General features: G+C 52.5%; 1 protein-coding gene across 3 annotated transcripts; it reads left to right on the forward strand.

The window, feature by feature from the left end:
• The first annotated feature begins 249 nt into the window (after positions 1-249).
• On the forward strand, positions 250-20,239 carry SUN2 (Sad1 and UNC84 domain containing 2). 3 transcript variants are annotated; one of them, XM_065405192.1, is made up of 17 exons: positions 250-374; positions 1,427-1,617; positions 2,252-2,389; positions 2,773-2,868; positions 3,840-3,933; positions 4,323-4,393; positions 6,230-6,366; positions 7,108-7,317; positions 7,767-7,844; positions 9,060-9,103; positions 9,793-9,958; positions 10,369-10,596; positions 14,589-14,673; positions 15,166-15,281; positions 16,442-16,609; positions 17,556-17,648; positions 20,017-20,239. In XM_065405192.1, the coding sequence occupies exons 1-17, from the start codon at positions 250-252 to the stop codon at positions 20,128-20,130; spliced, it is 2,154 nt and encodes a 717-aa protein (XP_065261264.1). In that variant the 3' UTR covers positions 20,131-20,239. The 3 variants fall into 3 exon arrangements, with proteins under 3 accessions (XP_065261264.1, XP_065261271.1, XP_065261280.1); XM_065405199.1 differs by lacking the exons at positions 7,108-7,317; positions 7,767-7,844; positions 9,060-9,103 and having other exon boundaries at positions 1,427-1,566; positions 2,222-2,389; positions 9,815-9,958; XM_065405208.1 differs by lacking the exons at positions 4,323-4,393; positions 6,230-6,366; positions 7,108-7,317; positions 7,767-7,844; positions 9,060-9,103 and having other exon boundaries at positions 1,427-1,566; positions 2,222-2,389.
• Positions 20,240-24,221: the final 3,982 nt, after the last annotated feature.

A 24,221-nucleotide genomic window follows, 5' to 3' on the forward strand; every position in this document is an offset into this window, starting at 1 on the left:
GACATCTCAGGGAGTGAGGCTGGGTGAGTGAGGATTGCATCTGTGCATTCAGAGCATCTCCAAGGCCCTTTCTCCTGTCTGCCCCACTGCAGGGCATCCCTTCCTCTCCCCCACAACTGAGTGCACATTCGTGGGCCTACCCCCTGTTCAACCCAGCGCCAGGCAGTACCTTCGAGTTCTCATGCTCCCCCATCTCTTTCTGTTGCTCTCCCAGGTACCTTGTTGGGTAGTGATTGAGTCTCCTCTGTCATGTCCAGACGCAGCCAGCGCCTCGGGGCCACCCGCTATTACCAGGGTGATGATGATGGCAGCAGCAGTGGTGGCAGTTTGCTACTGGGTGGCCAGGAGCCCCCCTTTAGGGACAGTCCTAACAGGTAAGAGGGTGCAGGGTGGGGGGCCAGTATACCTCACCCCCACCTGCAGCAGGGTTGCGAGGTTTGTCCGTAGCCCAACTTGAAAAAGGTGAGGAGTCAGTTTGCCGTAGTGTGAATTTCCACTCCTGAGCCGCAGGTCAGGGGTCACTGAGAGTCTGTCCAGAGCTCCTTACACCGTTCTGTGGGAGGTGAGGGCCTGTCCCTGAGCGCTCCGCGCTTATCCTTAGAGGGTCAGGGTAGTTAGGGTCTGCCCAGGGCACTGCATCCACTGGTGGTGAAAGGAGCATAAGAGAAAAGCTACTGCTACTTTCCTGGCTTTATCAGCCAGATTTCCTTGCCGCACCAGCCCACGGCTGGCTCTGGGTAACCCCTGTGTGCCTCACAATCATCTTGCACCTTATTCCTCCCCAGCAGGAGCACAGCGCTCTCGCTTGTCATGCATACTTTGGCATTTCCTGGCCTTGCCCTCGCTCTTGTAACACCGAGGGGGATGCAATGATCAAAACGGGGGCGTGGGGTCCAGCTGTGTACAGTAACACAGAGCTGAGTCGTCAAGCTTGTGCCGGGAGGCCCCCGGTAGCCTGGGTTATGGGTTGTTGTCAAACCGTCTTCCCCAACCCAGCAACCTCTCCTGATCACAGATACCTTCCAGGAAAACCACAGCAGCTACAGAGGAAGCAGACAGGAAGCAGAGGGCAGGGTGTTCGCTTGAGGGTGGCAGGATGGTGCCTGTGATAGGCCAGAGGTGTGTGTGGAGGGAGGTGGCAGGGGACTGCCCCCAGCTGGGCTCTTATTTTGCAAGGATGGATGACAGCAGTTTACACTGTTTAAAATGTGCTGCCGTGCTCTGGTTCTCTCCTCGCTCAGGCTGGTTTCACTCCAATGACTTCAGCAGCGGTGTGAGTGAGAGGAGGGGAGGCAGGGCCCCGGGCAATGTAAAGCCTGACCGGAAGCAAGGCTGGCTCTGGCTCGCCACTCTCCACTTCCCCCTTGTCACCCTGCACATGTGCACGCAGCGTAGGAACTCTCTCTCATTTCCTTGCTCCGGGCAGGACCCTACGGAGGAAATCGAGCAGCATGAAGCGCCTCTCTCCAGCCCCCCACCTGGGACCTACCCCTGCCACCCAGACCTCCTACTACAGCGAGTCTGTGATCAGTGAGTCCTACCTGGGCAGCAGCAGGGGACTTGCTGGTGGGGGCAGCGCTGCCTTTGATGACCCACAGGACAGTGACTCCTACTGGGGTGAGTGCTGTCTCCCCTCGGTGCCAGCTGTACCCTGTCCTGTCACCCAGTGGGACCCCAGCCCCTGTCCCTGCAGCAACCCTGCCCCCCCTCCCCTTTGATGTGAAAGAAGAACATATTAACTGAGTCCTGGGCTTTGTCTCCAAACTGCTTCACCAATGGGACCCCAGACCTGCCTTGGAAGGTGCCCCTTTGCTGGGAGCAGGGGACACATGAGAGGGAATGGAGTCTTCTCAGCTCCTGTCCACTGACTGCGCAGGTTGCCAATGACTTGAGTCAGTGGTCAGAAAGCCATGCACACACACATCCCCCTTGCAATAGAGCAGCCCTGAGTGAAGGAACGCAGCCCCACAGGGGAAGACTGTTGCCCTTCTTAGCCAGTACTGATGGGGCACCAAGATCAGTCCAGGGGAATTATCAGGGTAGCAGGTATTGGGATTGCTGAAGACCACAGTAAGTGCATAGGGGTGGGCCTCCCTAGTACTGCGAGGGTAACTGGGCACACCCTGAGTCACCAGCAGCGAGCCCGCTACCCTACAGAATTCTGTCCCCTCCACCGGCCCCACTCTGCCTGGGGAGGAAGAGGAAAGAGGGTGTTGGCTAGTTTCTCAAGGGGACTCTGTTTCCTGGACAGGTGGGGAGCTCTCCGCGAGGAGGAGGAGAAGAGGCACAGGAGGTACGGAGTCCAGTAAAATCAATGGGCTGGCAGAGAGCAAGACTTATGACACCTATGCCTCTTCATCTGGCTACTCCTCTGAGGATGACTATGCAGGTAGGGGTGGCTCTGACACCCTGAAGGTGGCAGCAGCATGGGTAGCAAGGTTGCTGGGGGAAGAGGCCTCCCAATAGAGACCCACTTAGGTCCTGGCTCTATTGCATGGGGAGAGAATAACCTCACAACCAGGGCAGGCGATCATCATTCCAGGCTCACCTCAAGCCCGGCTCTGTGACCGCAGAGAGGTTGGAGTGGGGTTCCCCCCTCACCTCAGGCCTGTCTCTGCGGCTGGGGGGAGAATAGTTAACATTCACTCACTAAGGCATCAGGGCTCCCCCACTGGATGCTGGAAATCCCACCCGCTATTCCAAAGCCAGTGAGTGAAGACATGAGACCTCACTTTTGTGATATACGGCCTTTCCTTCCTTCCTTCGTGCCAGGTCGCACTTCCTTGGACCAGAACAGCACTGGTTCTGGGTTCAGAAATGCCATCTCACGAGCAGGCTCTTTTCTCTGGCTGGTGGTCACTTCTCCAGGTAAGTGTGGGGCCGTCAGCGTTCTCTGTAGGCAGCATTCTTCCACGCACACTGACGCCTGCCACCCTCTATGCGCACACATGCAGTAGTCACGGGTCAGAAGGTATTTTCTCATGTGCTTTTTAAAAACAAAACAAAAAAAACCCCATGGAAGTAAAAACCATGCCCGCTAAAGGACTGTGAAAGTTAGGAAAGAGAGATGCATGTTTTTTTAGGGGACCCGGTACCAGGGCAGGAATGAGGGCATTGTCACAGGTCCCAGAGCTGGAATAGCCGGAGTACTGAAGGCAAGTCTGCAGTGTGTCTGTCTTTGAGATGGATTATTCTTACTTATCATTTGTTTAGCACCATTGGTGTGCTTAGTCTTTGCAAACCCGAGAGAGAAAAAGTCTTTACATACCTCAAAGGACATTATAATAACATTTATTTCTATTGTGGTACAGTCCAGGGGGCCCATTAATACTATTTATTTATATTGTGCCTAGAGGACCAAGTCAGGGATCAGGGCCCATTGTGCTAGGCGCTGTACAAACACACCACTAACAGATGATCCCTGCTCCAAAGAATCATTGCCCAACACACTAGGTGCTGTACAGTCTAAGTTAGATGGTGATGCTGGGCTAGATCATGCAGTAGGTGAGCAGGGATGGTCAGCACTCCTAGCAGAACAGATCTCATTCAATATAATGGATTTCTTTCTTCAGGGAATTAATGCCTCAGGGAAGAAGTGCTTTTAAGGTGGGATAGGCGCTTCTGTTTGTGCAGCACCTAGCACAAAGGGGTCCTGGTGCATGACCTTGGGCTCCTAGGTGCTATGGTGGTCATAATAACAACAAAGGGTGAATAGCCTTTCTAAAGAGCAGGGAGAGGGCAAGAACTCCGGAGAAAGGAAGCAGGCATGCTGGCCAGAGTGCGAGGAAGATACGAAAGGGGCATCTGACTGTTCTGATGCCATGTGTGGGTCTTTGCAGGCCGGATCTTTGGACTGTTGTACTGGTGGATTGGAACCACATGGTACCGCCTCACCACCGCAGCCTCTTTGCTGGACGTCTTTGTCTTAACAAGGTCAGTGCGGATTGGAACCAGAGACAGAGGGAAGCAGGTTGGTGTGGATCTGAACCTGGATCTGGACAGGGCAACGGACAGGTGGAAGGTGTGGGGTGGGGAATACAAAGTCCCCACAGGGAAGGAACTCAGTGAGATATTCGTGTGAAGGACCCCAGTAAAGCTGTGAGGACAGGGGTCAGTTTTTTTTTGTTTTGTTTTTTTTTCTTGTGGCCAAAACTGACTGGACCCAAGCTGGGCTGTGTGGGTTGAGATTCAGGGTGTAACTTGCTTCCAGAACTCCCCCTTCTCCGCTGCCTAGTACTGTCCAAGTGGATGCAGAAACTCCCTGGGCAAGAGGACATGGGTAGCTGCACTGACGTCTGTTCCTCGTCCCCTCTGCTCTCCAGGCGCTATTCAGCTCTGAAGAAACTCCTTCTGCTCCTCCTGCTGCTGCTGCTCCTGGCTTCCATTGCTTATGGTGAGTCATCCCAGGCTCCCAAGCTGTTCTCCCTGCCCCCCTCTCTTATGCCCTGGACAGAGTGGCTCTAAGCTCAAGAAGACATCCTGAGCTCTCTGCGGCAATGCGATGGTCCTGTGAGGTCACAGGAGAGCCCGCATCCCTCTGTGCTGTACATGTGTCTGTATCCAAAGGCCCGCTCCCTAAGGCAGGTTCCAGTGAGCAGGAAATACTTTCACAAAGGGCCAGGATGTTGTGAGTTTGGCCCTGGCCCATGTAAATCCAGCATTAGCGCTATGCTTGGTAACCACTGTTTAATATTCTGAACCCATCCCTGGGTCCCAATCCCCTGGACTGTGAGGGGATCCAGCTCCAGTTCCGAATGCTACAGCTGACCCTTAACTCCAGAATGAGTGAAACCAAACCCTCCCATCCACCCTCCCCTTGTAGCCCTTGGCTTTGTGTTCCCAATTTGTAGTTTAATGATCAGAAATAAAAACCAAACTGAATTCTTTAAGGTTCGAGCCTCCAGGGTGGTTCAGGTAACTTAATTTTGTGGAGGACTGTGAATGACATTATTTAATATATCAAATACACCTCTACCCCGATATAAAGCTGTCCTCGGGAGCCAAAAAATTGTACCACGTTATAGGTGAAACCGCGTTATATCGAACTTGCTTTGATCTGCCGGAGTGCACAGTCCCGCCCCCCCAGAGCAGTGCTTTACTGCGTTATATTCAAATTTTGTGTTATATCGGGTCGCGTTATATCAGGGTAGAGGTGTAGTTAGTTAAAGAAAACAGGCATGCTCTGCATTTATGCTTACGTTCTAAGATGAAATGATGTATCCCGTGGAGATCAGTCCTGGATGAGAAGAATGGGTGTAATCCTTTCTCTGTACCTGGTTGGTAGATGGGCGCGCCAATCTAAAATTAGCGTGCTGTCCTTCTTATAATCATTTATAACAACACTCCATAATTAATTAGCATTAAGCCTGCCTTTTACCATATCTATATTTCCACCACCATAATTAAAATACCTTCTACTCCCTCACTGGCAATTTAATATTAGATTTGCCTTTAATTAATAGCTGCATAAATGCCATACCAATGACTATCCATATAGATAACATTTTCCAAAACAACAACGTTTTATCTAAAACTGTTTTGAAAAACAGCTAGGACCAAAACATGTTTTGCAACATGACAGGGAGGCTATTTTTAGGAGATAGATTTATTTTTTTTTGAGCCTACTTATGTTTCAGCACATTCCTGTATAACATAAGCAAACAATCTCTGTGGGCTACACCCTATAGCAGCAGTCCCCAAACTTTTTATCTGTTTCCCACCCCCCCTTACCTATAATGGACTGCCCCCCTCCCCCTCCCCCCCCCTCCAGGAGCCGGGGCTGGGAACTGAGCTGGGGGCAGAGCAGGGCTGGGTGGTGCTCCATTCCTGCCCCCTGTGGGGGCTGACCTGGGCCCTGCTGAACCTCCGGGCACACCCCATAGTTTGGGGACCACTGCCCTAGACCATTTGGGTCAGGAGCCGAATTCTATTGCTTTGTCCTAGCTTCAGCATCTACAACACTGCAGGGGGCTCTCTGCTGCCTCCTGTTGTGGTGATGGTCATTGCTGTGAACTGCAACAAAAATAATGTGTACCTGAATGAGAGGAGCCCACCTTCTGGTCACTGTGGTGAAGTCACAAGGCCTGTTTGCTTTCTGTTCCCATCTGTGAGCAAACAGTCTCTGAAGCCTGTCTGGGCATTTCTAATGCACCTCCATTTGTGGTCTATTGTACACACCTTCCCCGCCCCCACACACTTTAACCAACCAGTCCCCTTTTTGTGATGCCAGGTGCTTGGTATTTCTACCCCTTTGGATTCCCGATGCTCTACCCTGCCATGTTTTCTTGGGGAGCAGCAAAGCTTTCGCCCCCTGTTGCTGGGGAAGAGGAGGTGCTTAGAGCCGGGGATTCGTCTGCGTTATTTCGGGTGAGTGCCAGAGGGATCTGGGGTGAGGGGAGCTCCAGCATTTCTGCTCACCCCTCCTGCTAACACACCTACCCCTTAAAATCTCCAGCAGCAGGGTTAGGCAGACTGAATGTGGCTGAGGGACTCCGTCTCTAATCTTGAGAGCAGCTCCCTCTTCCTTGTCCCCGCATCTTTCATTTTCAGGGCATGGAGACGTCTTTAGCCTCTGGGCCTGGATCATTTCCCACCTGTGTGCATACAGCCCCCTCTGCTAGCTGAGCAGAGGTAGGGTGACCAGACAGCAAATGTGAAAAATCGGAACGGGGATAGGGGGTAATAGGAGCCTATATAAGAAAAAGACCCAAAAATCGTGACTGTCCTTATAAAATCAGGACATCTGGTCACCCTAAGCAGAGGTGCCCCTTTAGTCTGAGATGGATGCGTGTGCCTGCATGCGCATCACTGCCCTCTGCTGGGGTGTGACTTATATAAGTGCTCACTTATATAAGTTCCTTCCACTGGCTGAGTGTGGGGCTGCCCTTCAAACACCTCTGCAGTCCAGTCCTGCCTGTATTTGTTCACACACCACTGCCCCGTGGTGGAGAATGGAGGACATGCTTGTATATATCTGCTCCCTCTGCAGCCTGCGCTGGTGGGTCACGGTTGGGTACAGAGCTGTCAGAATAGCTGGGTAAGGCTGCCACTGTGTGTATTGTTTGTGTTTTTTTGTTTTCTTTCTTTTTGCCACCCTGGGGGTAAAAGGCAGAGCAGCAAATCCTGTCTCGGTTTCAAAGTCTGGAGAAACGCTTCCAGACCCTAGAGGCGGAGGCATCCCGGCTGGAGAAGCTGGAGCTCCAGAGAGGGGTGGCGGCCGGGGGAGGCCTGACACACGAGGCCACCCTGACGCTCCTGGAGGGGCTGGTGAGCCGTCGAGAGGCTGCGCTGAAGGAGGACTTGGCCTTGCACGTCCAGGTAGGGGAGGTGGGGGCCTCTCCTGGGGAAACCTGGCCTGCTCCACCTACTTCTCCTTTAAAGTCACAGCCACCTCTTTCCTTCCCATCCCCCTGGCCTGTTGCTGTGGGGGTGGGAGAGGGAGAGGAGGGATCATAAGGCTGTTGTGGGGCTGGGGGTCAAGGTGGGTGGGTGGTGGGAAGGGCTGATGGTGGTTAAGTGGTAGGATTGGGGTCAAAGTGGATGAGGGTGGCATGAGTGGGGGTGGGGTTGGGTGTGTGCAGGTGAGGGTGGTGGGTACAGGGAGTATGATCTGGGGTGTGTGTTGTGTAGTGGGATAGGGTTGGGGCAGCTGGAGTATGGCAGGTATGCCATAAAGGTGGGTGGACAGCAGGTGTGGGGGAGAGGATAAATTGTGGGTGAGGTGGTGTATGTGCTGATCTCGCATCTGCTCACCTATCTCCCTGCAGAGCGAGCTAGATACCATCCAAGGCCAGCTGCAGAAGGATTTAAACGGGCGCCTGGAGAAGATTACTCAGGCATCTCAGGTAAACTGGCCTCCCTCTTTAAAGCATGCAAGTACCAAAAACAGGGGATGCTACAGTCCAGGAACTTTGCTCCTGTTCAAAAAGAGGTGTCACTATAGGGGCCAACCGCGCTTAGGGAAGGAGGTGCATTTCACTTCAGTGCCTGCAGCTGTGGGACTGCAAGCGCATAGGGTCCCATAAGCTAAATGCAGTTGGACTGGATCAATTCTCGAATAAGGAGACCACCAAGGAAAACCCAGGTGCTGCAGGAAGTGCTGCTGGTGATGCAGCAGGATTTGCTCTTCCCTTGAATTAGTAGGTGTCCTGTGCTGCTGATGGAAACCTAAAACCCAGGCCCTGACCGCTTGTGTGAGTCAGGATCTCATACCACTTTTCACAAGCGATGAGGCGTTGGCTCTGAAGAGCTTGCGTGTTCTAGGCACAGTCATACATTAACACACAACAACGCCCTTCCTAAAAGGTGGCAGATTCAAAACATACAAGCAATACTTTTTCACACAATGTCTAACTAGACTGCGGAACGCACCGCCACAGGAAGTTGTTGAAGCCAAGAACTTAACAAGACTCAGAAAGAGATTGGACACTTACATATTTGTAACAAGAACATCCAGAGTTAGCATAATTAGGAACAAAAATGTTGTAGGGGATACTAACCTCATGTTTCAGGGTTTCAGCCGGTCTCTGAGGATTAGAGACCAGGATGAGACCTAATGAGGGGGGCAGATTATCCCATGCATGCCTACTAAGGGGTTCTTACACCTTCCTCTCAAGCATCTGGTGCTGACCACGGTCACAGACAGGATACTGGGCTAGATGGACCTGGGACAGGTCCAGATTAACTGTTTGTGGGTCCAGTGTCTGGACTGTGGTCCGGCCACCTACTCTGCCCGTGCTCCAACCTGAGGCCCCGCCCTTGCTTGGGCTTTTTCCCCAGAGCCACGTGCATGGGGGGGCAGAGGGGGTGGAGAGAAGTGAGCGGGGCCAAGGCCTCAGGGTGGTGCTCGGGGGGGGTGTGTGTGTGGGGGGGGGGCTTCTGAGTGTGAGCACAGTGCAATTGGCACCATTTGTAAACCCGGTACTGACCTGGGCTCTAATCCAGTCTGGCAATTCCTGTGTTCCTATGCGAAGTTGTTAGACACTCTCCCCTCCCTTCCCCACCCATGTGACAGATCTCATCCTGTCATGTTTGTTTCCTTTATACTGCTGCTTTCACAGGAGGTGGAGGCCCGGATGCTCCAGCTGAATTCAGAATGGCAAAGGTAATCCTGCCCGTCTCTCGGGAACTATTCAAGTGTAACCGTGCAGTCATAACCTGTCCTCAGCCTGCTTGGGCTGATGAGATTTCTAAAGGAGCCGGTAGCGGGAGGCGTCGGTTGGGATCCCGCAGGGATCGCTCTTAAGCCTGATCTGGAACCCGGGGCTCCATGGCACATCTACGATACCAAACTGGGAGGGGTGTCGGATTCTGATGCAGCCTGGAAAACGGCAACAAACGTGGGCAGGAGCCAAGATGAGATTTGACTTGGAGACCAGCAAGGCAATATGTGGAGGGGAAAGGATCCAGCACACAGCTAGTGGGCGGGAGAGAGCGAAACCTGGAAAGCAGGGATGCCGAAAGGGAGGTGGCAGCAAGGCTCGGCAGCCTGGTGGATGTGCTCTTGCAGTTTTGAGATGGTGGCAGAGAAAGCCAGTGTACTCTTTGGCTGCCTGTGCAAAGGCGGTGTGTCCGGGAGCAGGTAGACGGCCGTCCCTCTCTCTGTGACTCTGCCAAGATGGCACCTAGATCACTGTGCTCAGGTCGGGCACAGCAACCCCAGGAAGACATCAATACATTGCTGCTCTTCTCTGAACTGGAGGCGCCATGGGGTAGCTCGCTGCCTCCATTGCACCTAGGCTGCGTTCTGCTCATTTTGCTTTATTCCCCCCCCCCCCTTTTTTTTTTCTGTAGCTCGACACAAGAGGGCCTGCAGGGGAGCTTCCGGCAGGAGATGGGCAGGCTGGAGGCGCAGCTAACAGGCCTGAGGAAGGAGCTCGCACTCCTGGCGTCTGACCAACAGGCGGTGGTGAAGCACGTGGAGTCACTCCCGGGACAAATCAAGGGAGTGCGGGAGGACGTGAGTCTTAGACCCCGGCCCGTCCCCTTAACGGAAGTCCCATTTTACCCATTCTCTGCTAAACTGTGACATGGGAATGTCTGGGTGATGTAGGACTGTGTGGTCCCACCATATGCTAGGCACCTCTGGGTTGATGATTTCCTCCTCCCCTCCCCCGTCTCTCCTCACGAGCTGGACACTTCCAGGAGCGGTGACCTTTTCTTCTGCCACAACCTGGGCACCGTTAGGGGTGGTCCTCACGTATCCGGTATCATCCAGGGATGGAGGCTTCCCTGCACGTAAGGGTCTGTAGGCCAGACTCCCAGGGCCCTTGTGTGGTGTTGCTCTGCCCACACGCTCTCCATCGTTTGTCATGCTCTGCGGTGCAGACTCCCTCTCCTGGGCTGAGCTCTTTCCCTTGGTGGTTTCAGGTGGAAGCGCAGTTCCCCCGGTGGATCAGCCAGTTCCTGTCGCAGCCCGGGGAGGATGGAGTGGGCAGCCTGGTTCTCCAGCGTGAGGAGCTACAGGATCAGCTCCGGAAGCTGGAGCGCAAAATCCTCGCCAGAGTCTCTGAGGACCAAAGGGTGTCTGCGCGGGATGCCACGGCTAGCATTGGGGTAGCGCTGCAGCAGGAGGGAGTCACAGGTGTGACCGAAGAGGTGAGGCCCTGCCTTCTCAGCAGCTTCCCCTGAGTAACTTACTTGGCTTGGGGATTGTGGCATGGCACACTCGAGTGTCAAAGCAGCATCAGCCTGTTTGAGTGTGTTGGGCTGTCCGTGCATGTGTGCCGATGTGGGGCAGGCCAGCCCTGAAACCCTTACATACTTGCATACACGGGGTGTGCCAGGGCATGTGTGTGACAGGCCGGGGCTCCACGTGTGTGTGCTCATGGTTAGGTGTGATGGGTGCAGTGTGTGTGGCTGAGCTGCTGTCCCTAGCATGCACACAGGTGTGTATATGCCAAGCCTGCATGTGTGGCTATGTGCCAGAGCAGATGGGGCTGTGAGGATCAGGGGTTTAGGGCTTCATACATTTTCTATGACCTATTTATTGCTTTTTTTCTTACTCCCAGAACCCTGACAGTAAATTGGGTTGGGGTTGCCAGGGACTTGCTTTGGTGGTTTGTACATCACAAAACTGATTTCTTTTAAATATTTTATTAAACCCTCATGGAGAAAAGGAGGAGACAGGGTGGGGAATCAAGTCACTTACAGCCTGATTTTTTTTTTTTTTTTTCTTTTTTTTTTTTTCAGAAGTGCTGAGAGTTTGCAAACCCCGCACTGAAGTCACTGAGTAGTGGGGGCTTGCCACCTTTGATAATCAGACAATTAAAACGCAAAACACTTAAATATATCTTTATATAAGAGGAAGGATGAGCTTGTGGCTCAGGCAGTGGATTGGGACTCGGGAGATCTGGACTCAGTTCCTAGCTCTGCTACCGACTCCCCGTGTAACCTTTTAATTGTATCATCTCTCTGTGCCTCAGTTCCCCCCTCTGTAACATGCAGGTGATATTCCCTTTCCCACACCCTTTTTCTGTCTTGTCCATTTATGCTGTAAAGTCTTTGGGGCAGGCATTGCCTTGCTATCAGGGCTGGATTAATTCTCCTGTGGGCCTGCGCCTATTAGATTTTTGTGGGGCCCCTGTATACAAGTCTTTCCTAATTTAAAACAAAATTATCACAATTATGGCATTGAGGCTATTAACGCTATACTAAACTTGCCTTTTAATTAACACAAAGCCTTTCTGTGGTTACATTTCAGTCTTAAAACATGTAGAATATAGTTAATTCAAAATAGCCTACTTACCTTAGAACAGCTGTTATATTAGTTGCTTTCTGGGAGGGAGTTTGGGTGCAGGAGGGGATTCTGACTTGGGGCAGAGGGTTGGGGTGCAGGAGAGGGGGCGAGGTGTAGGCTCCAGCCAGGAGGCGCTTATCACAGGTGGCTCCTTGCTGGTGGCGCAGCAGGGCTCAGGCAGGCTGCCTGCGTGCCATGGGGTCAAATGGGGTGGTCACAGGTGTTACTCCCTGCCGTGGCCCTACGCTGCTCCCGGAAGCAGCTTGCTGCTGACACGTTTCTGCATGCCCCTCGGAGTGGGATAGTGTCTCCGTGTGCTGCCCGTGCCTGCAAGCGCCGCCCCCGCAGCTCCCATTGGCCGGTTCCCAACCAATGGGAGCTGCAGGGACAGTGCAGGGGGGTGGGGGCAGCGCGTGGAGCCACTTCCTCCGCCAGGGGCCGCAGAGACATGCCAGCAGCTGACCACTTCAAGGAGCGGTGTGGGGCCACGGCAGGCAGATAGCCTGCCTGAGCGCCCTATTGCACCGCGGAACTTTTAGCGGTTGACTGGCAGAGGCTCCAGGATCGACCAGTTGATCGTGATCGATGGGTTAGTGACCACTGAATTGTATATAATTTATTTTTGCGGGACCCCCCTTAGCCCAAGGCCCTGGGCTGCAACCCCTAAAGCCCCTGTGTTAAACTGGCCCTGCTTGCTATGTGTGTGTGTGTCTAGCATCTAGCATACTTGGGGGCGGGGCGCAGGCTCAGCTGGTGTCTGTAATACAAATACTGTATATATTCGTTCATAAGCCAATTTTTTTTAGTAAAAATGGGAAGCACCAGAGAAGGGGGTTGGCTTATGAACGGGTATAAAGAGGGAGAGGTGGGACATAGCCCTTCCCCCAACAGAAGGAGCAAGGAGAGGCAGCACAGCCAGAAGGGAAGAGGTGGGGCCAGAGTCTGTCCGCTTCTGGCCACCTGTTCTCCCCCCAGCCTCCGAAGCAGATGCAGCTCCTGGGCTGGCGGGCTGCAGCCGCGCCGCCCGGCCCCGCCCCCCGGAGCAGGCTGCGGCCAGGCCAGAGACATCCTCCCCAGATAAGGTGGGAAGGGATGGGGAGAGTGTGGGGGTCCTGGGCTAGGGGTGGGGTCATACGGGGGGTGGTCACAGGTGTTACTCCCTGACCCCCAGCTTTTTCCCCAAAAAACATTTCCCCACCGGTTGCTGTCCCGGCCCATCAGGGTAAGCAGCTGGCGCGCCGGGACACTTTGTTTACTTAAGTTTACCTCCGTGCCTGCGGACACTCGAGGTAAACAAACCATCTCAGCCCACCAGCGGCTTATCCTGATGGCTCGGGAGCCAAAGTTTGCCAACCCCTGAATTATAGGGTTGGCTTATGAATGGGTCATAAACATTTTCCATTTTTGCTTATCCATCTTGGGGAAGTCGGCTTATAAACGAACTGGCTTATGATCGAGTATATACGGTAATTAATAACAAATAGAGAAGGAATAAGAGTTTAAAAACTTTTTACAAATAAAGGGAAAAGCCCTGGTTTGAAAGTCTTTTAAATAGTATCATGTCTTTGGGGGGAGAAAAAGTGAGTCCATTTTAGGTGGTAGCTCTCAGGTTGTGGTGTTTAAAGTTCCATGCTGTTTCTTAAGACAAATGCATACAAAAAGAGGAGATAGGAGAATGCAGCCGCTGCTGCCCGCTCTTTTGCTTGCAGATCAGTTGGTGGAAAGAGAACCTGCGGGAACTTAAGGGCTAGTCTACACTGGCGACGCTAAAGTGCTGCCATGGCAGTGCTTTAATGTGGCTTGTGTGGTCGCAGCAGAGCGCTGGGAGAGAGCTCTCCCAGCACTCTTAAAATACCACCTTCACGAGGGGCGTAGCTACCAGCTCTGGGAGCACGGCTCCCAGCGCTGGTGCACTGGCTACACTGGCGTTTTACAGTGCTGAAACTTGCAGCGCTCAGGAGGGTGTTTTTTCACACCCCTGAGCAAGAAAGTTGCCAGTAAACTTTGCCAGTAAAGCGCCAGTGTAGACAAGCCCTTAGGGTCACATCTCTGGAGGGGCTCAAGACCCAGCCATGGTTGATGGGAGGGGTCTCGCTTAGATCCTGTTTTTTGCCTGGTCTGGCCAGCACATCTTTCAGGATCAGGAGAAAGGAAGCCCAGCAGCGTGATGGTAATTTCCTGGCATGCCATGGTGATAACCATAATGGTTATGCTGGTGATGTGGTGGTTACTGGGCACCCTGCCACTGTGGATGAGCTGTCAGGGTCTCCCCAAAAGAGACCTGTGTGAAAGGGATGAGGTCACCACACTATCATGGTTCTTGACCCATAACAAGGCAATACTGGCTCGTGTTTTTAGATGCTGTCTCTCATTTTAAGAAGATTCTGGTCTGTGGCTGTAACAATTCAGTGGCCTCACCTGAAGCCCATAATCAGCAGTTCCTTTAGTTCCAACAAACACTGTTCACATTACTTCTGTTCTGGGACTTCTTTCAGTGGTTTTAGACACCATGCTTGGGGTGCAAATGGCTTCCCTGCCACCTTTCGCCCACTTGGGCAAGTCAGCGTTTCAACCAACGGCAGAGTTCAACCCGGGGGGGGGGTGTCCGTGTCCGTGTGTCCGTGTCCATGAGTGGCTGTATAAAAATGCGTGTGCCTAGGGACAAATGTAGGTGGCAGGGGTTTGCGTGTGATGGGCTGCACATTATGTGCTGACCATTGTGCGTGTTGGTGTGTGCATGCAGAGGCTGCACCTATGGATGTGCACGTGGGTGTGTATTGGGATTGTGTGTGATCAGTGTGTCTCCAGCCTTTGCATTCAGCTCTGTTGTGTCCTTTACTCCTTGTTGCAGCAAGTGCACCTCATTGTGAACCGAGCCCTGAAGCGCTACAGCGAGGATCGTACTGGAATGGTTGATTATGCCCTTGAATCAGGGGGTAGGTGAATCAGTGGCTGCCTCACCTCCCTCCTCCAGTGGCCTCAAAGTATAGAAAGGGGGTGTCAGACTGAAGACCTCTCACTGTGTTAATCAGAGGAAGGACTTGCTAGGAGACAGCAAGTCCTGACAGCTTAGCGCATAGCCAGGCATCTGGGCATGTGAAGAGGGAGGGTATTGGACTGGCTCTCACGCACGCAGAGCATTACAGTGGGACTCAGCTGGCCAGCCCAGCCTCACCGGGCAAGAGTCCGTGTATGGCACAACACGCTATGGTTAGAAGGGGAGTTCAGCCCTGCCCGTAGGATGGTTCTTGTCTATCGCCCTGTGAGCTGAGCTGGAATATCTCCTCCCTGCCCTGTACGTTATGCTCTGTTTGGGATCTTCTCCTCCCCAGGCAAGACCATAGTTAGATATACAGAGAGGGCATAACTTTTGTCACCTGGCGAGGATGCTGTGGTCTCATGTGTTCTTGTTTCCCTTTCAATCCCAGGGGCCAGTGTTATTAGCACCCGGTGCTCAGAAACCTACGAGACAAAGACGGCACTGCTGAGTCTGTTTGGGATCCCCCTGTGGTACCATTCTCAGTCTCCACGGGTTATCCTGCAGGTAGGGACCAAGCTGAGTAGAGAGGTGTCCGTATTTCCCCCTGTGAACTGAGCTGGAACTTCCTGCCACTGTGGACTATTCCCTGCCTGTTGCCCCAGTGTGAGCCTAGCTGGATAGTTCTCGTAACACTCCCTTGACCCCCTGATTTAGCTAATTCGTCATTGGTGCTCAGACTGCCATCACATCACTCTTGACTCATCTCCTCTCCCGTCGCTACAGAGTCTCCCGTCCTCAGAAGTCACACTTCCTCCATTTCATTCCCTTTCTCTGGGTTCTCACAGTGTAACGATCGGATCTGAACATGAGGATAGGGATGCCTCCCTGACACCTTGTGTTACACAAGACGTCTGTCCTGGCGCGAGGAAGGGGGAACACGGGAGTTAGATGTGCCGTTTGTCACCTGATCTTACCTTAGCTGTGATCACAGCTGTGTCCTCAAACTCTGGTCGTTGGTATGTGCCCACTGACCTCATTTGTGGCTTTAGTTCAAAAATCAGGCTGTGAATGTCCTTGGAATTTCCATAGCAGATCAGGCCCATGCTCCTTCCAGCCCCGTGTCCTGGCCCTGACAGCGTCCAATGCCAGATCCTCCAGAGAAAGGTGTAAGAAGCACCATGTGTGAATGCAATGCTGTAACCAGGGGAAGACCTTTCTTCCTCATCCCAGCTAGTGAGCTCTTTGTCACGAAGCCTGAGGGCTGACAGCACTTGTAATTGTTAACAGAGCTAGCTAGTGTCACTGCAGATGCTGCACCACTTTCTCTGTGGCAGTCAGGTTCTGGGTCAGCTCCTTTGAGTCATTCTGCCACCTGAGGATAGGCCAAACCCTCTCCTGCCCCTGATCCAGAACCAGCCCCAGGGGCACATCTGTGTCTTCCTCCCCACAGTAACTGTGGGTTTCACACCAGCCCAGGCTTACAGTGACTCCTTTGCAACATCTTAGAGGTAATTTTGTGCCACGGCAGTGGGGCAAAGTGACCTGGGGGTGGGTTGAAGATCAGACCCAACGTTTTCTTCATGTCTTGCACTGTGGTGTGTTGTTAACAGCTGCCACGTTGAATTCCAGAGGTGGCTGCACTTCCCTAGGGCCTAGAGAACTGCATGAGGTGATGATTATTACCGTTACCTAAAGCTGGTTTGGTTTTGTGTTTTTGTGTGTAGCCGGACGTTAACCCTGGGAATTGCTGGGCTTTCCGTGGATCTCAGGGCTTTGCTGTTATCCGTCTGTCCAGCCACATTCACCCCACTGCTGTGACTCTGGAGCATGTCCCAAAAGCCCTCTCGCCCCTGGACACCATCCCCAGTGCACCCAAGGACTTTGCCATCTTTGTGAGTGCCTTTCTCTGCACGGAAATGGGGGGGGTAGAGGAGGAAAAGTCTGTGTGTGGAAAAGGGGACCCGGGTGGTCTTGGGATCTTTTGCCATTCATAATCACCCTCCAGTATTGGAGATGAGGATGTTTCCTTGCCTCAGAGATGGTCTCCCTGCTGTCTCCCTATGGGGGTGCTGCAGAGGGCTGGTGTGTTAAGCCAAGGGACGGAGTGTTGCAGAGCAGGGTGAGATGGGGAACATGGGGAGGGGATATCCTGTGGAAGGAGGCAAGGCGAGCTAGGGGTTTAGTACATGGGAGGAGGAAATGTGTTTGGGAGGGGGTATATTGGGGAGAGGAGGACGGAGACTGAGTACCTGAGGGAGGAGGAGATGTACGAGGGGAGAGGGAATGGAGTACATGGGATAGGGGAAAGTGGGGGAGGAGGGAAGGGAGGGGTTGACTGGGGGTCCATATGATGTGGGGACATTTTAGGGGGGAGGGAGGCAATGGCTGGGGGTACATGGGTAGGGGATGGTTTGTGGGGAGGCGGGTGGGATGGGTATGGTTGAGGAGGAGGGTGGGGGTACAAGGGGAGGGAAGGGCTGAGGATGTGTAACTCTCAGCCCTAGGTGCTGGAACTAGGTGTGCTGCCGCACCCCCTGGTTTGAAGAGGTTTCCATCATATCCAGGGTTTACAGTTTGGTTCAATGGCTGTCAGCTCCCCCACTATACAAATTGTTCCAGCACCTCTGCACACAGCCTTGTCCCCCCACTGCTCCTGCGTGTTCCCTGTCCTCTCACTGCCCTGTTTGTTTACTTTGGCATGGGAGAGCAGGAGTGGAGTTTAACTGCACTTGTCTCTGTCTCCCTCTGGGCGCTCTGATCACCCCACGTTCCTCCTCTCTCTCTGCTTTCTCATCACTCCACCCTCCCTTTCTTCCCCACCTTCACTTGGTCTCACAGGGTCTGGACGAAGAAGGACAGCAAGAGGGCATTGTTCTCGGACAGTTCACCTACGACCAGGATGGGGATCCCATCCAGACGTTCCGCTTGGAGGTACGAAGGAGGAGTGGTAGGGCCCCAGGGAGCTCCCTGGATACTGAGCCAGGGAGAAGAGCCCAGAGAGCCCCGCACCTCTAGTATTTTGAAGCCAGTCAAAGTGTCATCACACAGGCCGTGCCCCTGCCAATGCCGTTACCTCTGCTGTGCCAGGGTCTCTGCCTGGGGTGGTTTGGCTCAGTGCATTCCCAAGATGGGCCCGTTGCTGGCCACTGTCTGAGGTACAGTAGGATACAAGGCTAGGTGGGCTAATGGCCTGATCCAGTGCAACAGGAGCAGGGAGACCGGATTAGACAGGTTAATGGTCTGATCCAGTGCAGCATGCGCTTGCATGTGAACTACAGGATGTTTTGGCTACTGACTCTGGAGGAAGCCCCCCCAGTGATGCTCCCCAGGGTTTCCCAGGGTTATGAGGCTCCTTGCCACTACCTGCCCTTAGCGAGAAGCCGTCTTGTCTGTGCCTGCTGTGCTTCAGCTCCCTGACACCAACAGCCTTGGGCCCACAAGCATGGACTTCCAGGTCCCCACAGACCTCGCCGTCTCTGCAGGCTAGTGCTAGGTACACCCCAAGTGCTCGGTGTGTTCCCTGCAGTATCCAGGCCCTGTCACTGGACACTCTCAGTAATAACCAGGTTTGCTGTACCAAAGAGACCATGTACACACAGCTTGACTGGCCCAGGTCCTTGATGATGACACAGCACTGGAATCTACTTACAGTGAAAACAAATAGGTTTATTTACAAAGATTAAGATTGAAGAGAGAGTAAGCAAGGATATTAAGAACAGGTTCCATGTAAAACAAAAGATATAACACACTTCTTAGTCTTACCTGAACTCTGACGGCCTAAAATCCTTGTCTAAAACAATTCTTCACCTAAAGCAACCTTCCAACATCACTAGCCCACCATCCAACTTTCTTGAATGCAAAAAGCGCTGTCCTTTTTGCTTCCTCGGTGAAGGATGACAAAATGTCATTGTGCTTTTCCTTCTATTTCCCCAAACTCATTGTTTTCTCCCCCAAAGACAGGATAACTCCGGTGGTTCCCTTCTTTGGGTGTTGGCTCCAAGGTATCTTCTCATACTCCTGTTTGATTCCCATTCCCCTCCCCCACCACCTATTTTTCTTGTTGACTTTCATATGTAAGTAAATAAGGTTTCCACTGCGTTGGCTTTACATTACTTGATTTCCATCACAGGCAAGGATAGGTGAATAGACCAGCTTTTTCTAGCAGAAAACCCGTTTGTCCGCTCTGCCTGGTTGCAAACTTTAAAACATAACTTCAGTGTGTATACTTCTTAAATATCATCAGTACATACATTTTACTATGATATTAATGACCAGTAAGTAACCAGCTTTCATTTGATACCTTACAAGACACTATTTATGGATAAATGAATACCATGAAGGCAGTGCGTTAAGTGTAGGGAGTTTGTCAGGCCTTGCTCTCACAGGAGTTGCCGTCACAGAACAGTGAACCCTTTGCTAGTTGGCATGGAGGGGGTCCGAGGGTCACACTGCCCCAGACCCCTGGCTGGGCTGTGGCTTAGTTAGAGAGGTGACTTTCCTTTTGGGAAGGTCCTCTGGACTTGAATGGATAATGCTATAACTTCTCAATAGGTTTCTTTCTGAGCTGTCCTGTAGAACTGAATAGAAATTCTCCTCCTGCTGTAGAATTCTACAGGAAGGATCCAAAGCCTACAGAGAGGTTCATTCTCTGATTGATACCAAGGGCCAGACCCTCCACCCCACTCTGTTTGCACTGCTCCGGTGGCACAAAGCAGCTCTAAAATTGGCTTAGCCACCCCTGGAGATTCCCCCTGCATAGGGGACCCCTTGGCTGGTGTAGAATCACTGTTGTGGCTCCTATGCCCCACCCCATTTTTGGCCTCCCTGGCATGGAGGTGTGGACTGGGAGAAGGGTCCTGGTGGTGCCACTTCTTATCTGGCTGACCCATGCATGGCTGGGGCACATTTGCATCTAGATGATACCTGGTTGCTGGCGCAGCCTGGGGAGCCCATTGGATAGGACTAATGCAGAACCAGGATCCAGGGGCCGCAGCGATGGCTTAAAGCCACTTCTGCTCCCACTCTTTCCCCGCTGGTCTTGGGCCGAGCAGAGCTTTGCAAGACCAGAGGATCTGGCCCATTTAAGTTGGTAGAGTACTTTGTATAGGGCCCTATTGGTTCTGTCCCTATTAAATTCTGAGGGTGAATAGGAACTCTCCAGGATGTGTGAAAGTGAAGACCCCTCCTGAAATCAGTGAGGAATCTGTGGGGAACGGGGGCTGACTCTTGCCTAGAAATGGTGTTTCTTTCTGCAGAGAGCAACCCAGACTATGAAATGTCTCCTCTCTTCCTTGCCCAGGGTGAAGATGTGGGCACGTTCCAGGTGGTGGAGCTACGGATTCTGAGCAACTGGGGTCACCCGGAGTACACCTGCATCTATCGCTTCCGTGTGCACGGGGAGCCGGTCCACTAACCCCTCCCTGGCTCTCCCCTGCCCCTAGCTGGCTACCTCAGGTTCTGTGCCGGCCGCAAGCGACAACCATGGCAGAGAGAGGTTGTCTCCAGAGAGAATGGCAAGCCGGTTAAGGAAATTCTTCTTTTTGCCGCTTCTCTCAAGTCCCAGGGTGGGAGAGGTGGGGGAATTACCACCCTTGGCGAACCTAGTCCCCATATGCTTTTCTGTGCTGCCACTTCCAGAGGGAAGAGTTTGTATTGGGTGGGGGTAGTGGGGAGGGGGAGGGATTTTAGTGTTCAAAAGGTGGTGTGATGGGAAACGAGGCTCCGATCCAGGTCAGGCCAGACATTTTAACTTTTTTAAATGAGTCTTTGCAGTCCAGACCTTTCCCCACCTCCCTCTTCCCAGCCCCATCCCTTCCAGATGTTAAAGAAGACTATAACATAGTGTCCCAAGTTTTATGAATGAACATATATTATCATCAGTGGGGTGAAGGTGTGATCTATTTATGGCATCGTTGGCTGGGTAGGCGCCATCTAAATGTCAGGGAGGGTGGGCACATGACCAAATAATTTTGCACTATCGCCTGTTTCCTTCCATTATTGGATCAGTGGTTTGTTTTAGTTAGACCCAGTGGCTAGCTTGCCATGGGTTGAATTTGGATCTCATGACCCTGGAAAGCTGCTAACGTGCCTGTTAGCTAAGGGAAATAATGAGGACACAAAGATATGTATTAAAGGGTTAATATATAAGCAACAGACGGGGGTTTTAGTCCTTGGGGGAGAAGATAATCTAATCTCCCTGGGGTTGTAAAACAGCCTCAACAATGCAAACCTTCCACTCAGGTCAGTGTATTGTATAGTCCTCAAGAAACACCTTCCCTTCCACCGCAGCGGAGTGCTATTGGATTTCACCACTAGGCAAGGCTGTGGCCAGAGTGGGAGAGGGTCCCGTATTATTCCCACACACGTGGGTGTTGTTCTCACATGTAAATCCCCCAATTAGTGCTAAACATTCAGAAGTCAAAATGTCTGTGTTGATGTCCTTTAAAACTCTTCCTCCCGACACTGTTTTTAGTAATAAGGAAGGATGTACTTTTCCATGCAACGTATAATTAACCTATAGAACTTTGTACCACAAGGGAGACCACTGAGGCAAATCACTTAGATTAATAAAGGGCTAGCCACTTAGAGTAGCATTTGTAGTAGCACTAACTAGAGTGAAATGGCCAGGGCTATTTAATCCTCAGGCTTTGAGATGTGAACTGATCAGTAGCTGAGTTCAGGAGAAAATTTCCCTCCATGGGTGCTGCATGATCAGATGCCATGGCCCACAGTTGGAGTCAGGGTACTAGGCTCGATGGGCCAGTGGTCTGGTAGTGCCTGCCTGCTTTGCTTTTGGAAAACCCTAGTCAAAATTATAACCGTCTATGGTGGGTGTAAAAATATATAATTATACCCCCACTGGTTTATGTACATCTGTATATAAACAACTGTACATAGGGGGGTAGAGTCTAGGCTGTAGTTATCCAGACACATGGGGTTTGTTGATGGGGACACAGGGCAGATATGAGAGTATTAGTGTGATCACGGGAAGTGGCACAAACCCCGCAGGATAACGGGGGATATGAGACAATATTATACAAGCTTTGGGGATAAGGGGACGACGACCCTGACAGCTCTGATCTGGGGCAAGGGTGGGGAAAGACAGCAGGCCGAGCAGAGGGTGTGGTGCCAAGGCTGGCTGAAGGGTGCTGAGACACAGAGCTTGTGGGGCTCACTGTAAGTAGGGGCGGTGAGGTAAGCCAGTGCAGCTTGGTTCAGATCAGTAAGGACCCTGCTACCGGGCCTGCAAGGGAGAGTAGTAATGGTGGTAGCAATGATTCCAGGAGGGGGCTTGTGGCTGAAGCTGGGACTGGCCTTTTCCCTCAGGGGAAGGGTGGGCAGGTCCGTGTCACAGCCGTCCCCCATTCACAGCTGCCGTCCTGGGCTGAGGCCGTGTATGGGGACGGTTGGACAGGGCACAAGTGGGCAGGGAAGGGCTGACAGCTACCTCTTCCTATGGATTTATCTGGGAGAAGGGAGACAGCACCAAGGTGGGAAAGGCCCCTCCACCCCAGATTTGAGCCACACAGACCTCCCTGAGGGCTGTTAGTGTTGTTCCCAGCTGGCAAGAGAAGGAGGGGAGAGGGACCTGTGAACAGGCTGGCTGGGGCCTTATTCTCACCACCACACTCACTATATCAGCTTTGAGCTGCAGGACAGAGTAGGAGTTCATATCAGTGGCCTGGAGAAGGTAACATGTGGCTGCTCAGAGAAGGGTTGTCTCTGTCTCTCTAGGTTTTGGCCAGCACGCTCTGTTCTTAGTTCAGCTTATGTTTTGAATGGGTTTTTACGTATCCATATTTGTCTTCTCTTTATCTGAAAGAAAAGCCAAGGGCTCACTTTGTATCAGCCCCATTTGAGGCTGGCACCCCCCAAGTCAAATTGGGTCTGTGAGGTGCGGAGGGTACTGAGCACTGATTTTTGCCAGGTTGTCTCCAAAACCTGTTGAAGTCCAGTAGGGCTGGGATGGTGTGAAAGGGAAGTGAGTGGGGGACTCCCTTCCAGAGTTGGCAATGGGCTTTTTCTGGCCCACATGTCTTGCCTTAAATCTGCTGGAGAAGTCAAGCAGTGCACATCCTCTTGGTCTGCTCCTCCATTGCCTCATCAAGCATGTGGCTCTGATCCATGTGCCCATAGGGATGAGGGTGGGACAGCACCTCCTTTTGGAATTAATCACCACTACTCCTAAATTGGCTGCAGGGGGTGGTGACTGGGTGATAAATGGCTCCTACACCAGATGCTGATTGCCCCAGGCACCAAGTGGGTTCCTGCATGGAAGTGCGTGGCCCCAGTCCCTAGAACTCCGAGTCCACCTGCAAGGAACTTGGACTGGCAGTTGAAGATGGGTTGACCAGGGCTTTACAAGCCCCTAGGAGCAGTGGACCTAGCCTCTGGTGCTTCTTTAAAATCTGACTACTGAACCAACCCTCCCCCAACATCTAGGCATGTTGGAACAGTGGTGAAAGGAGAAAAGGTTCATTAACTCTTCCTGTGCTCCAGGACCAGCTGTCAATTGTAGGGCAGAGGGTGTTTAAAATTGCTGCTTCAACTGCAGCCCCGCTTCTTATCAACATGCCAGGTAATCATGGTACTAGATACAGAAGATGAGTACAGCAAGGTGGTAATAAGTGGGAAACATCTGCTAAGGCAGAGCTTCTCTGTTTACTCCCCTTGAGCTGCCTCACTTATCCCCCTCTCTCTCTGTGTGTGTGTGTGTACCAGGAAAGTGTTATAAATTAACCTTACGCAAACCAAGCTGGGTACAGGCAGATTAATCTGTATTTAATTCTGTAGCCTATTGCAAATGCTGCACTGTTTTGTTTGTTTTTTATCTACAGACTGTAATTTATGCCTATGCAAAAAAATCCAAGACAATAAATTATGTCAAAACAGTTGAGATTTGTAGACATTCCTCTGATGTGTTTGCAGTTGGGAAGGAGGGGGGCAAAGCTTGCACAGAACTCATCTTCCATTGGGAGTAGAGAGGAAGAGACAGAGCTAGTCACAAGGGGGACGAAAGCCTTGCAGCACTTGACTTGGGGCCCTGCCACCACAGGCACCAACTTTTGTTGGCGCCGGTGGGGGCTTGCGCCCTCTGCCCCAACTCCACTCTGACTCCGCCCCCTCCCTGCCCCTAGTGGATCCCTCTCCAAATCCCTGCCCTGGCCCCGCCTCTTCCCCAAGCGCTGCATTCCTCCTTCCCCCCCTCCCTCCCAGGCTTGCTGGGTGAAACAGCTGTTTCGCAGCACAAGCGCTGGGAGGGAGGGGGGAGAAGCAGGACGCGGTGGCCTGCTCAGGGGAGGAGGCGGAGCTGAGGCAGAGGTGAGCTGGGGTGGGGGAGTGGGTCGGGGAGCTGCCAGTGGGTGCTCTGCACCCACCAATTTTTCCCTGTGGGTGCTCCAGCCCTGGAGCACCCACGGAGTTGGCGCCTATGCCTGCCACCTAGGTATTCAGGCTCTCTTAAAAATTCCAGCAGGATGAGGAGGGAGCTGCCTAAGTTAGCCA

Source organism: Emys orbicularis, chromosome 1, assembly GCF_028017835.1.
Source record: "Emys orbicularis isolate rEmyOrb1 chromosome 1, rEmyOrb1.hap1, whole genome shotgun sequence".
NCBI classification, from domain to species: Eukaryota; Metazoa; Chordata; order Testudines; family Emydidae; genus Emys; species Emys orbicularis.

Bases quoted from the DNA above. Each gene is read 5' to 3' on its own strand.
- SUN2 (XM_065405192.1), top strand. From the start codon at position 250: ATGTCCAGACGCAGCCAGCGCCTCGGGGCCACCCGCTATTACCAGGGT. The intron at 2,390-2,772 runs GTAGGGGTGGCT...CCTTCGTGCCAG, and splicing joins CTCTGAGGATGACTATGCAG to GTCGCACTTCCTTGGACCAG. The intron at 15,282-16,441 runs GTAGGGACCAAG...TTTTGTGTGTAG, and splicing joins CTCCACGGGTTATCCTGCAG to CCGGACGTTAACCCTGGGAA.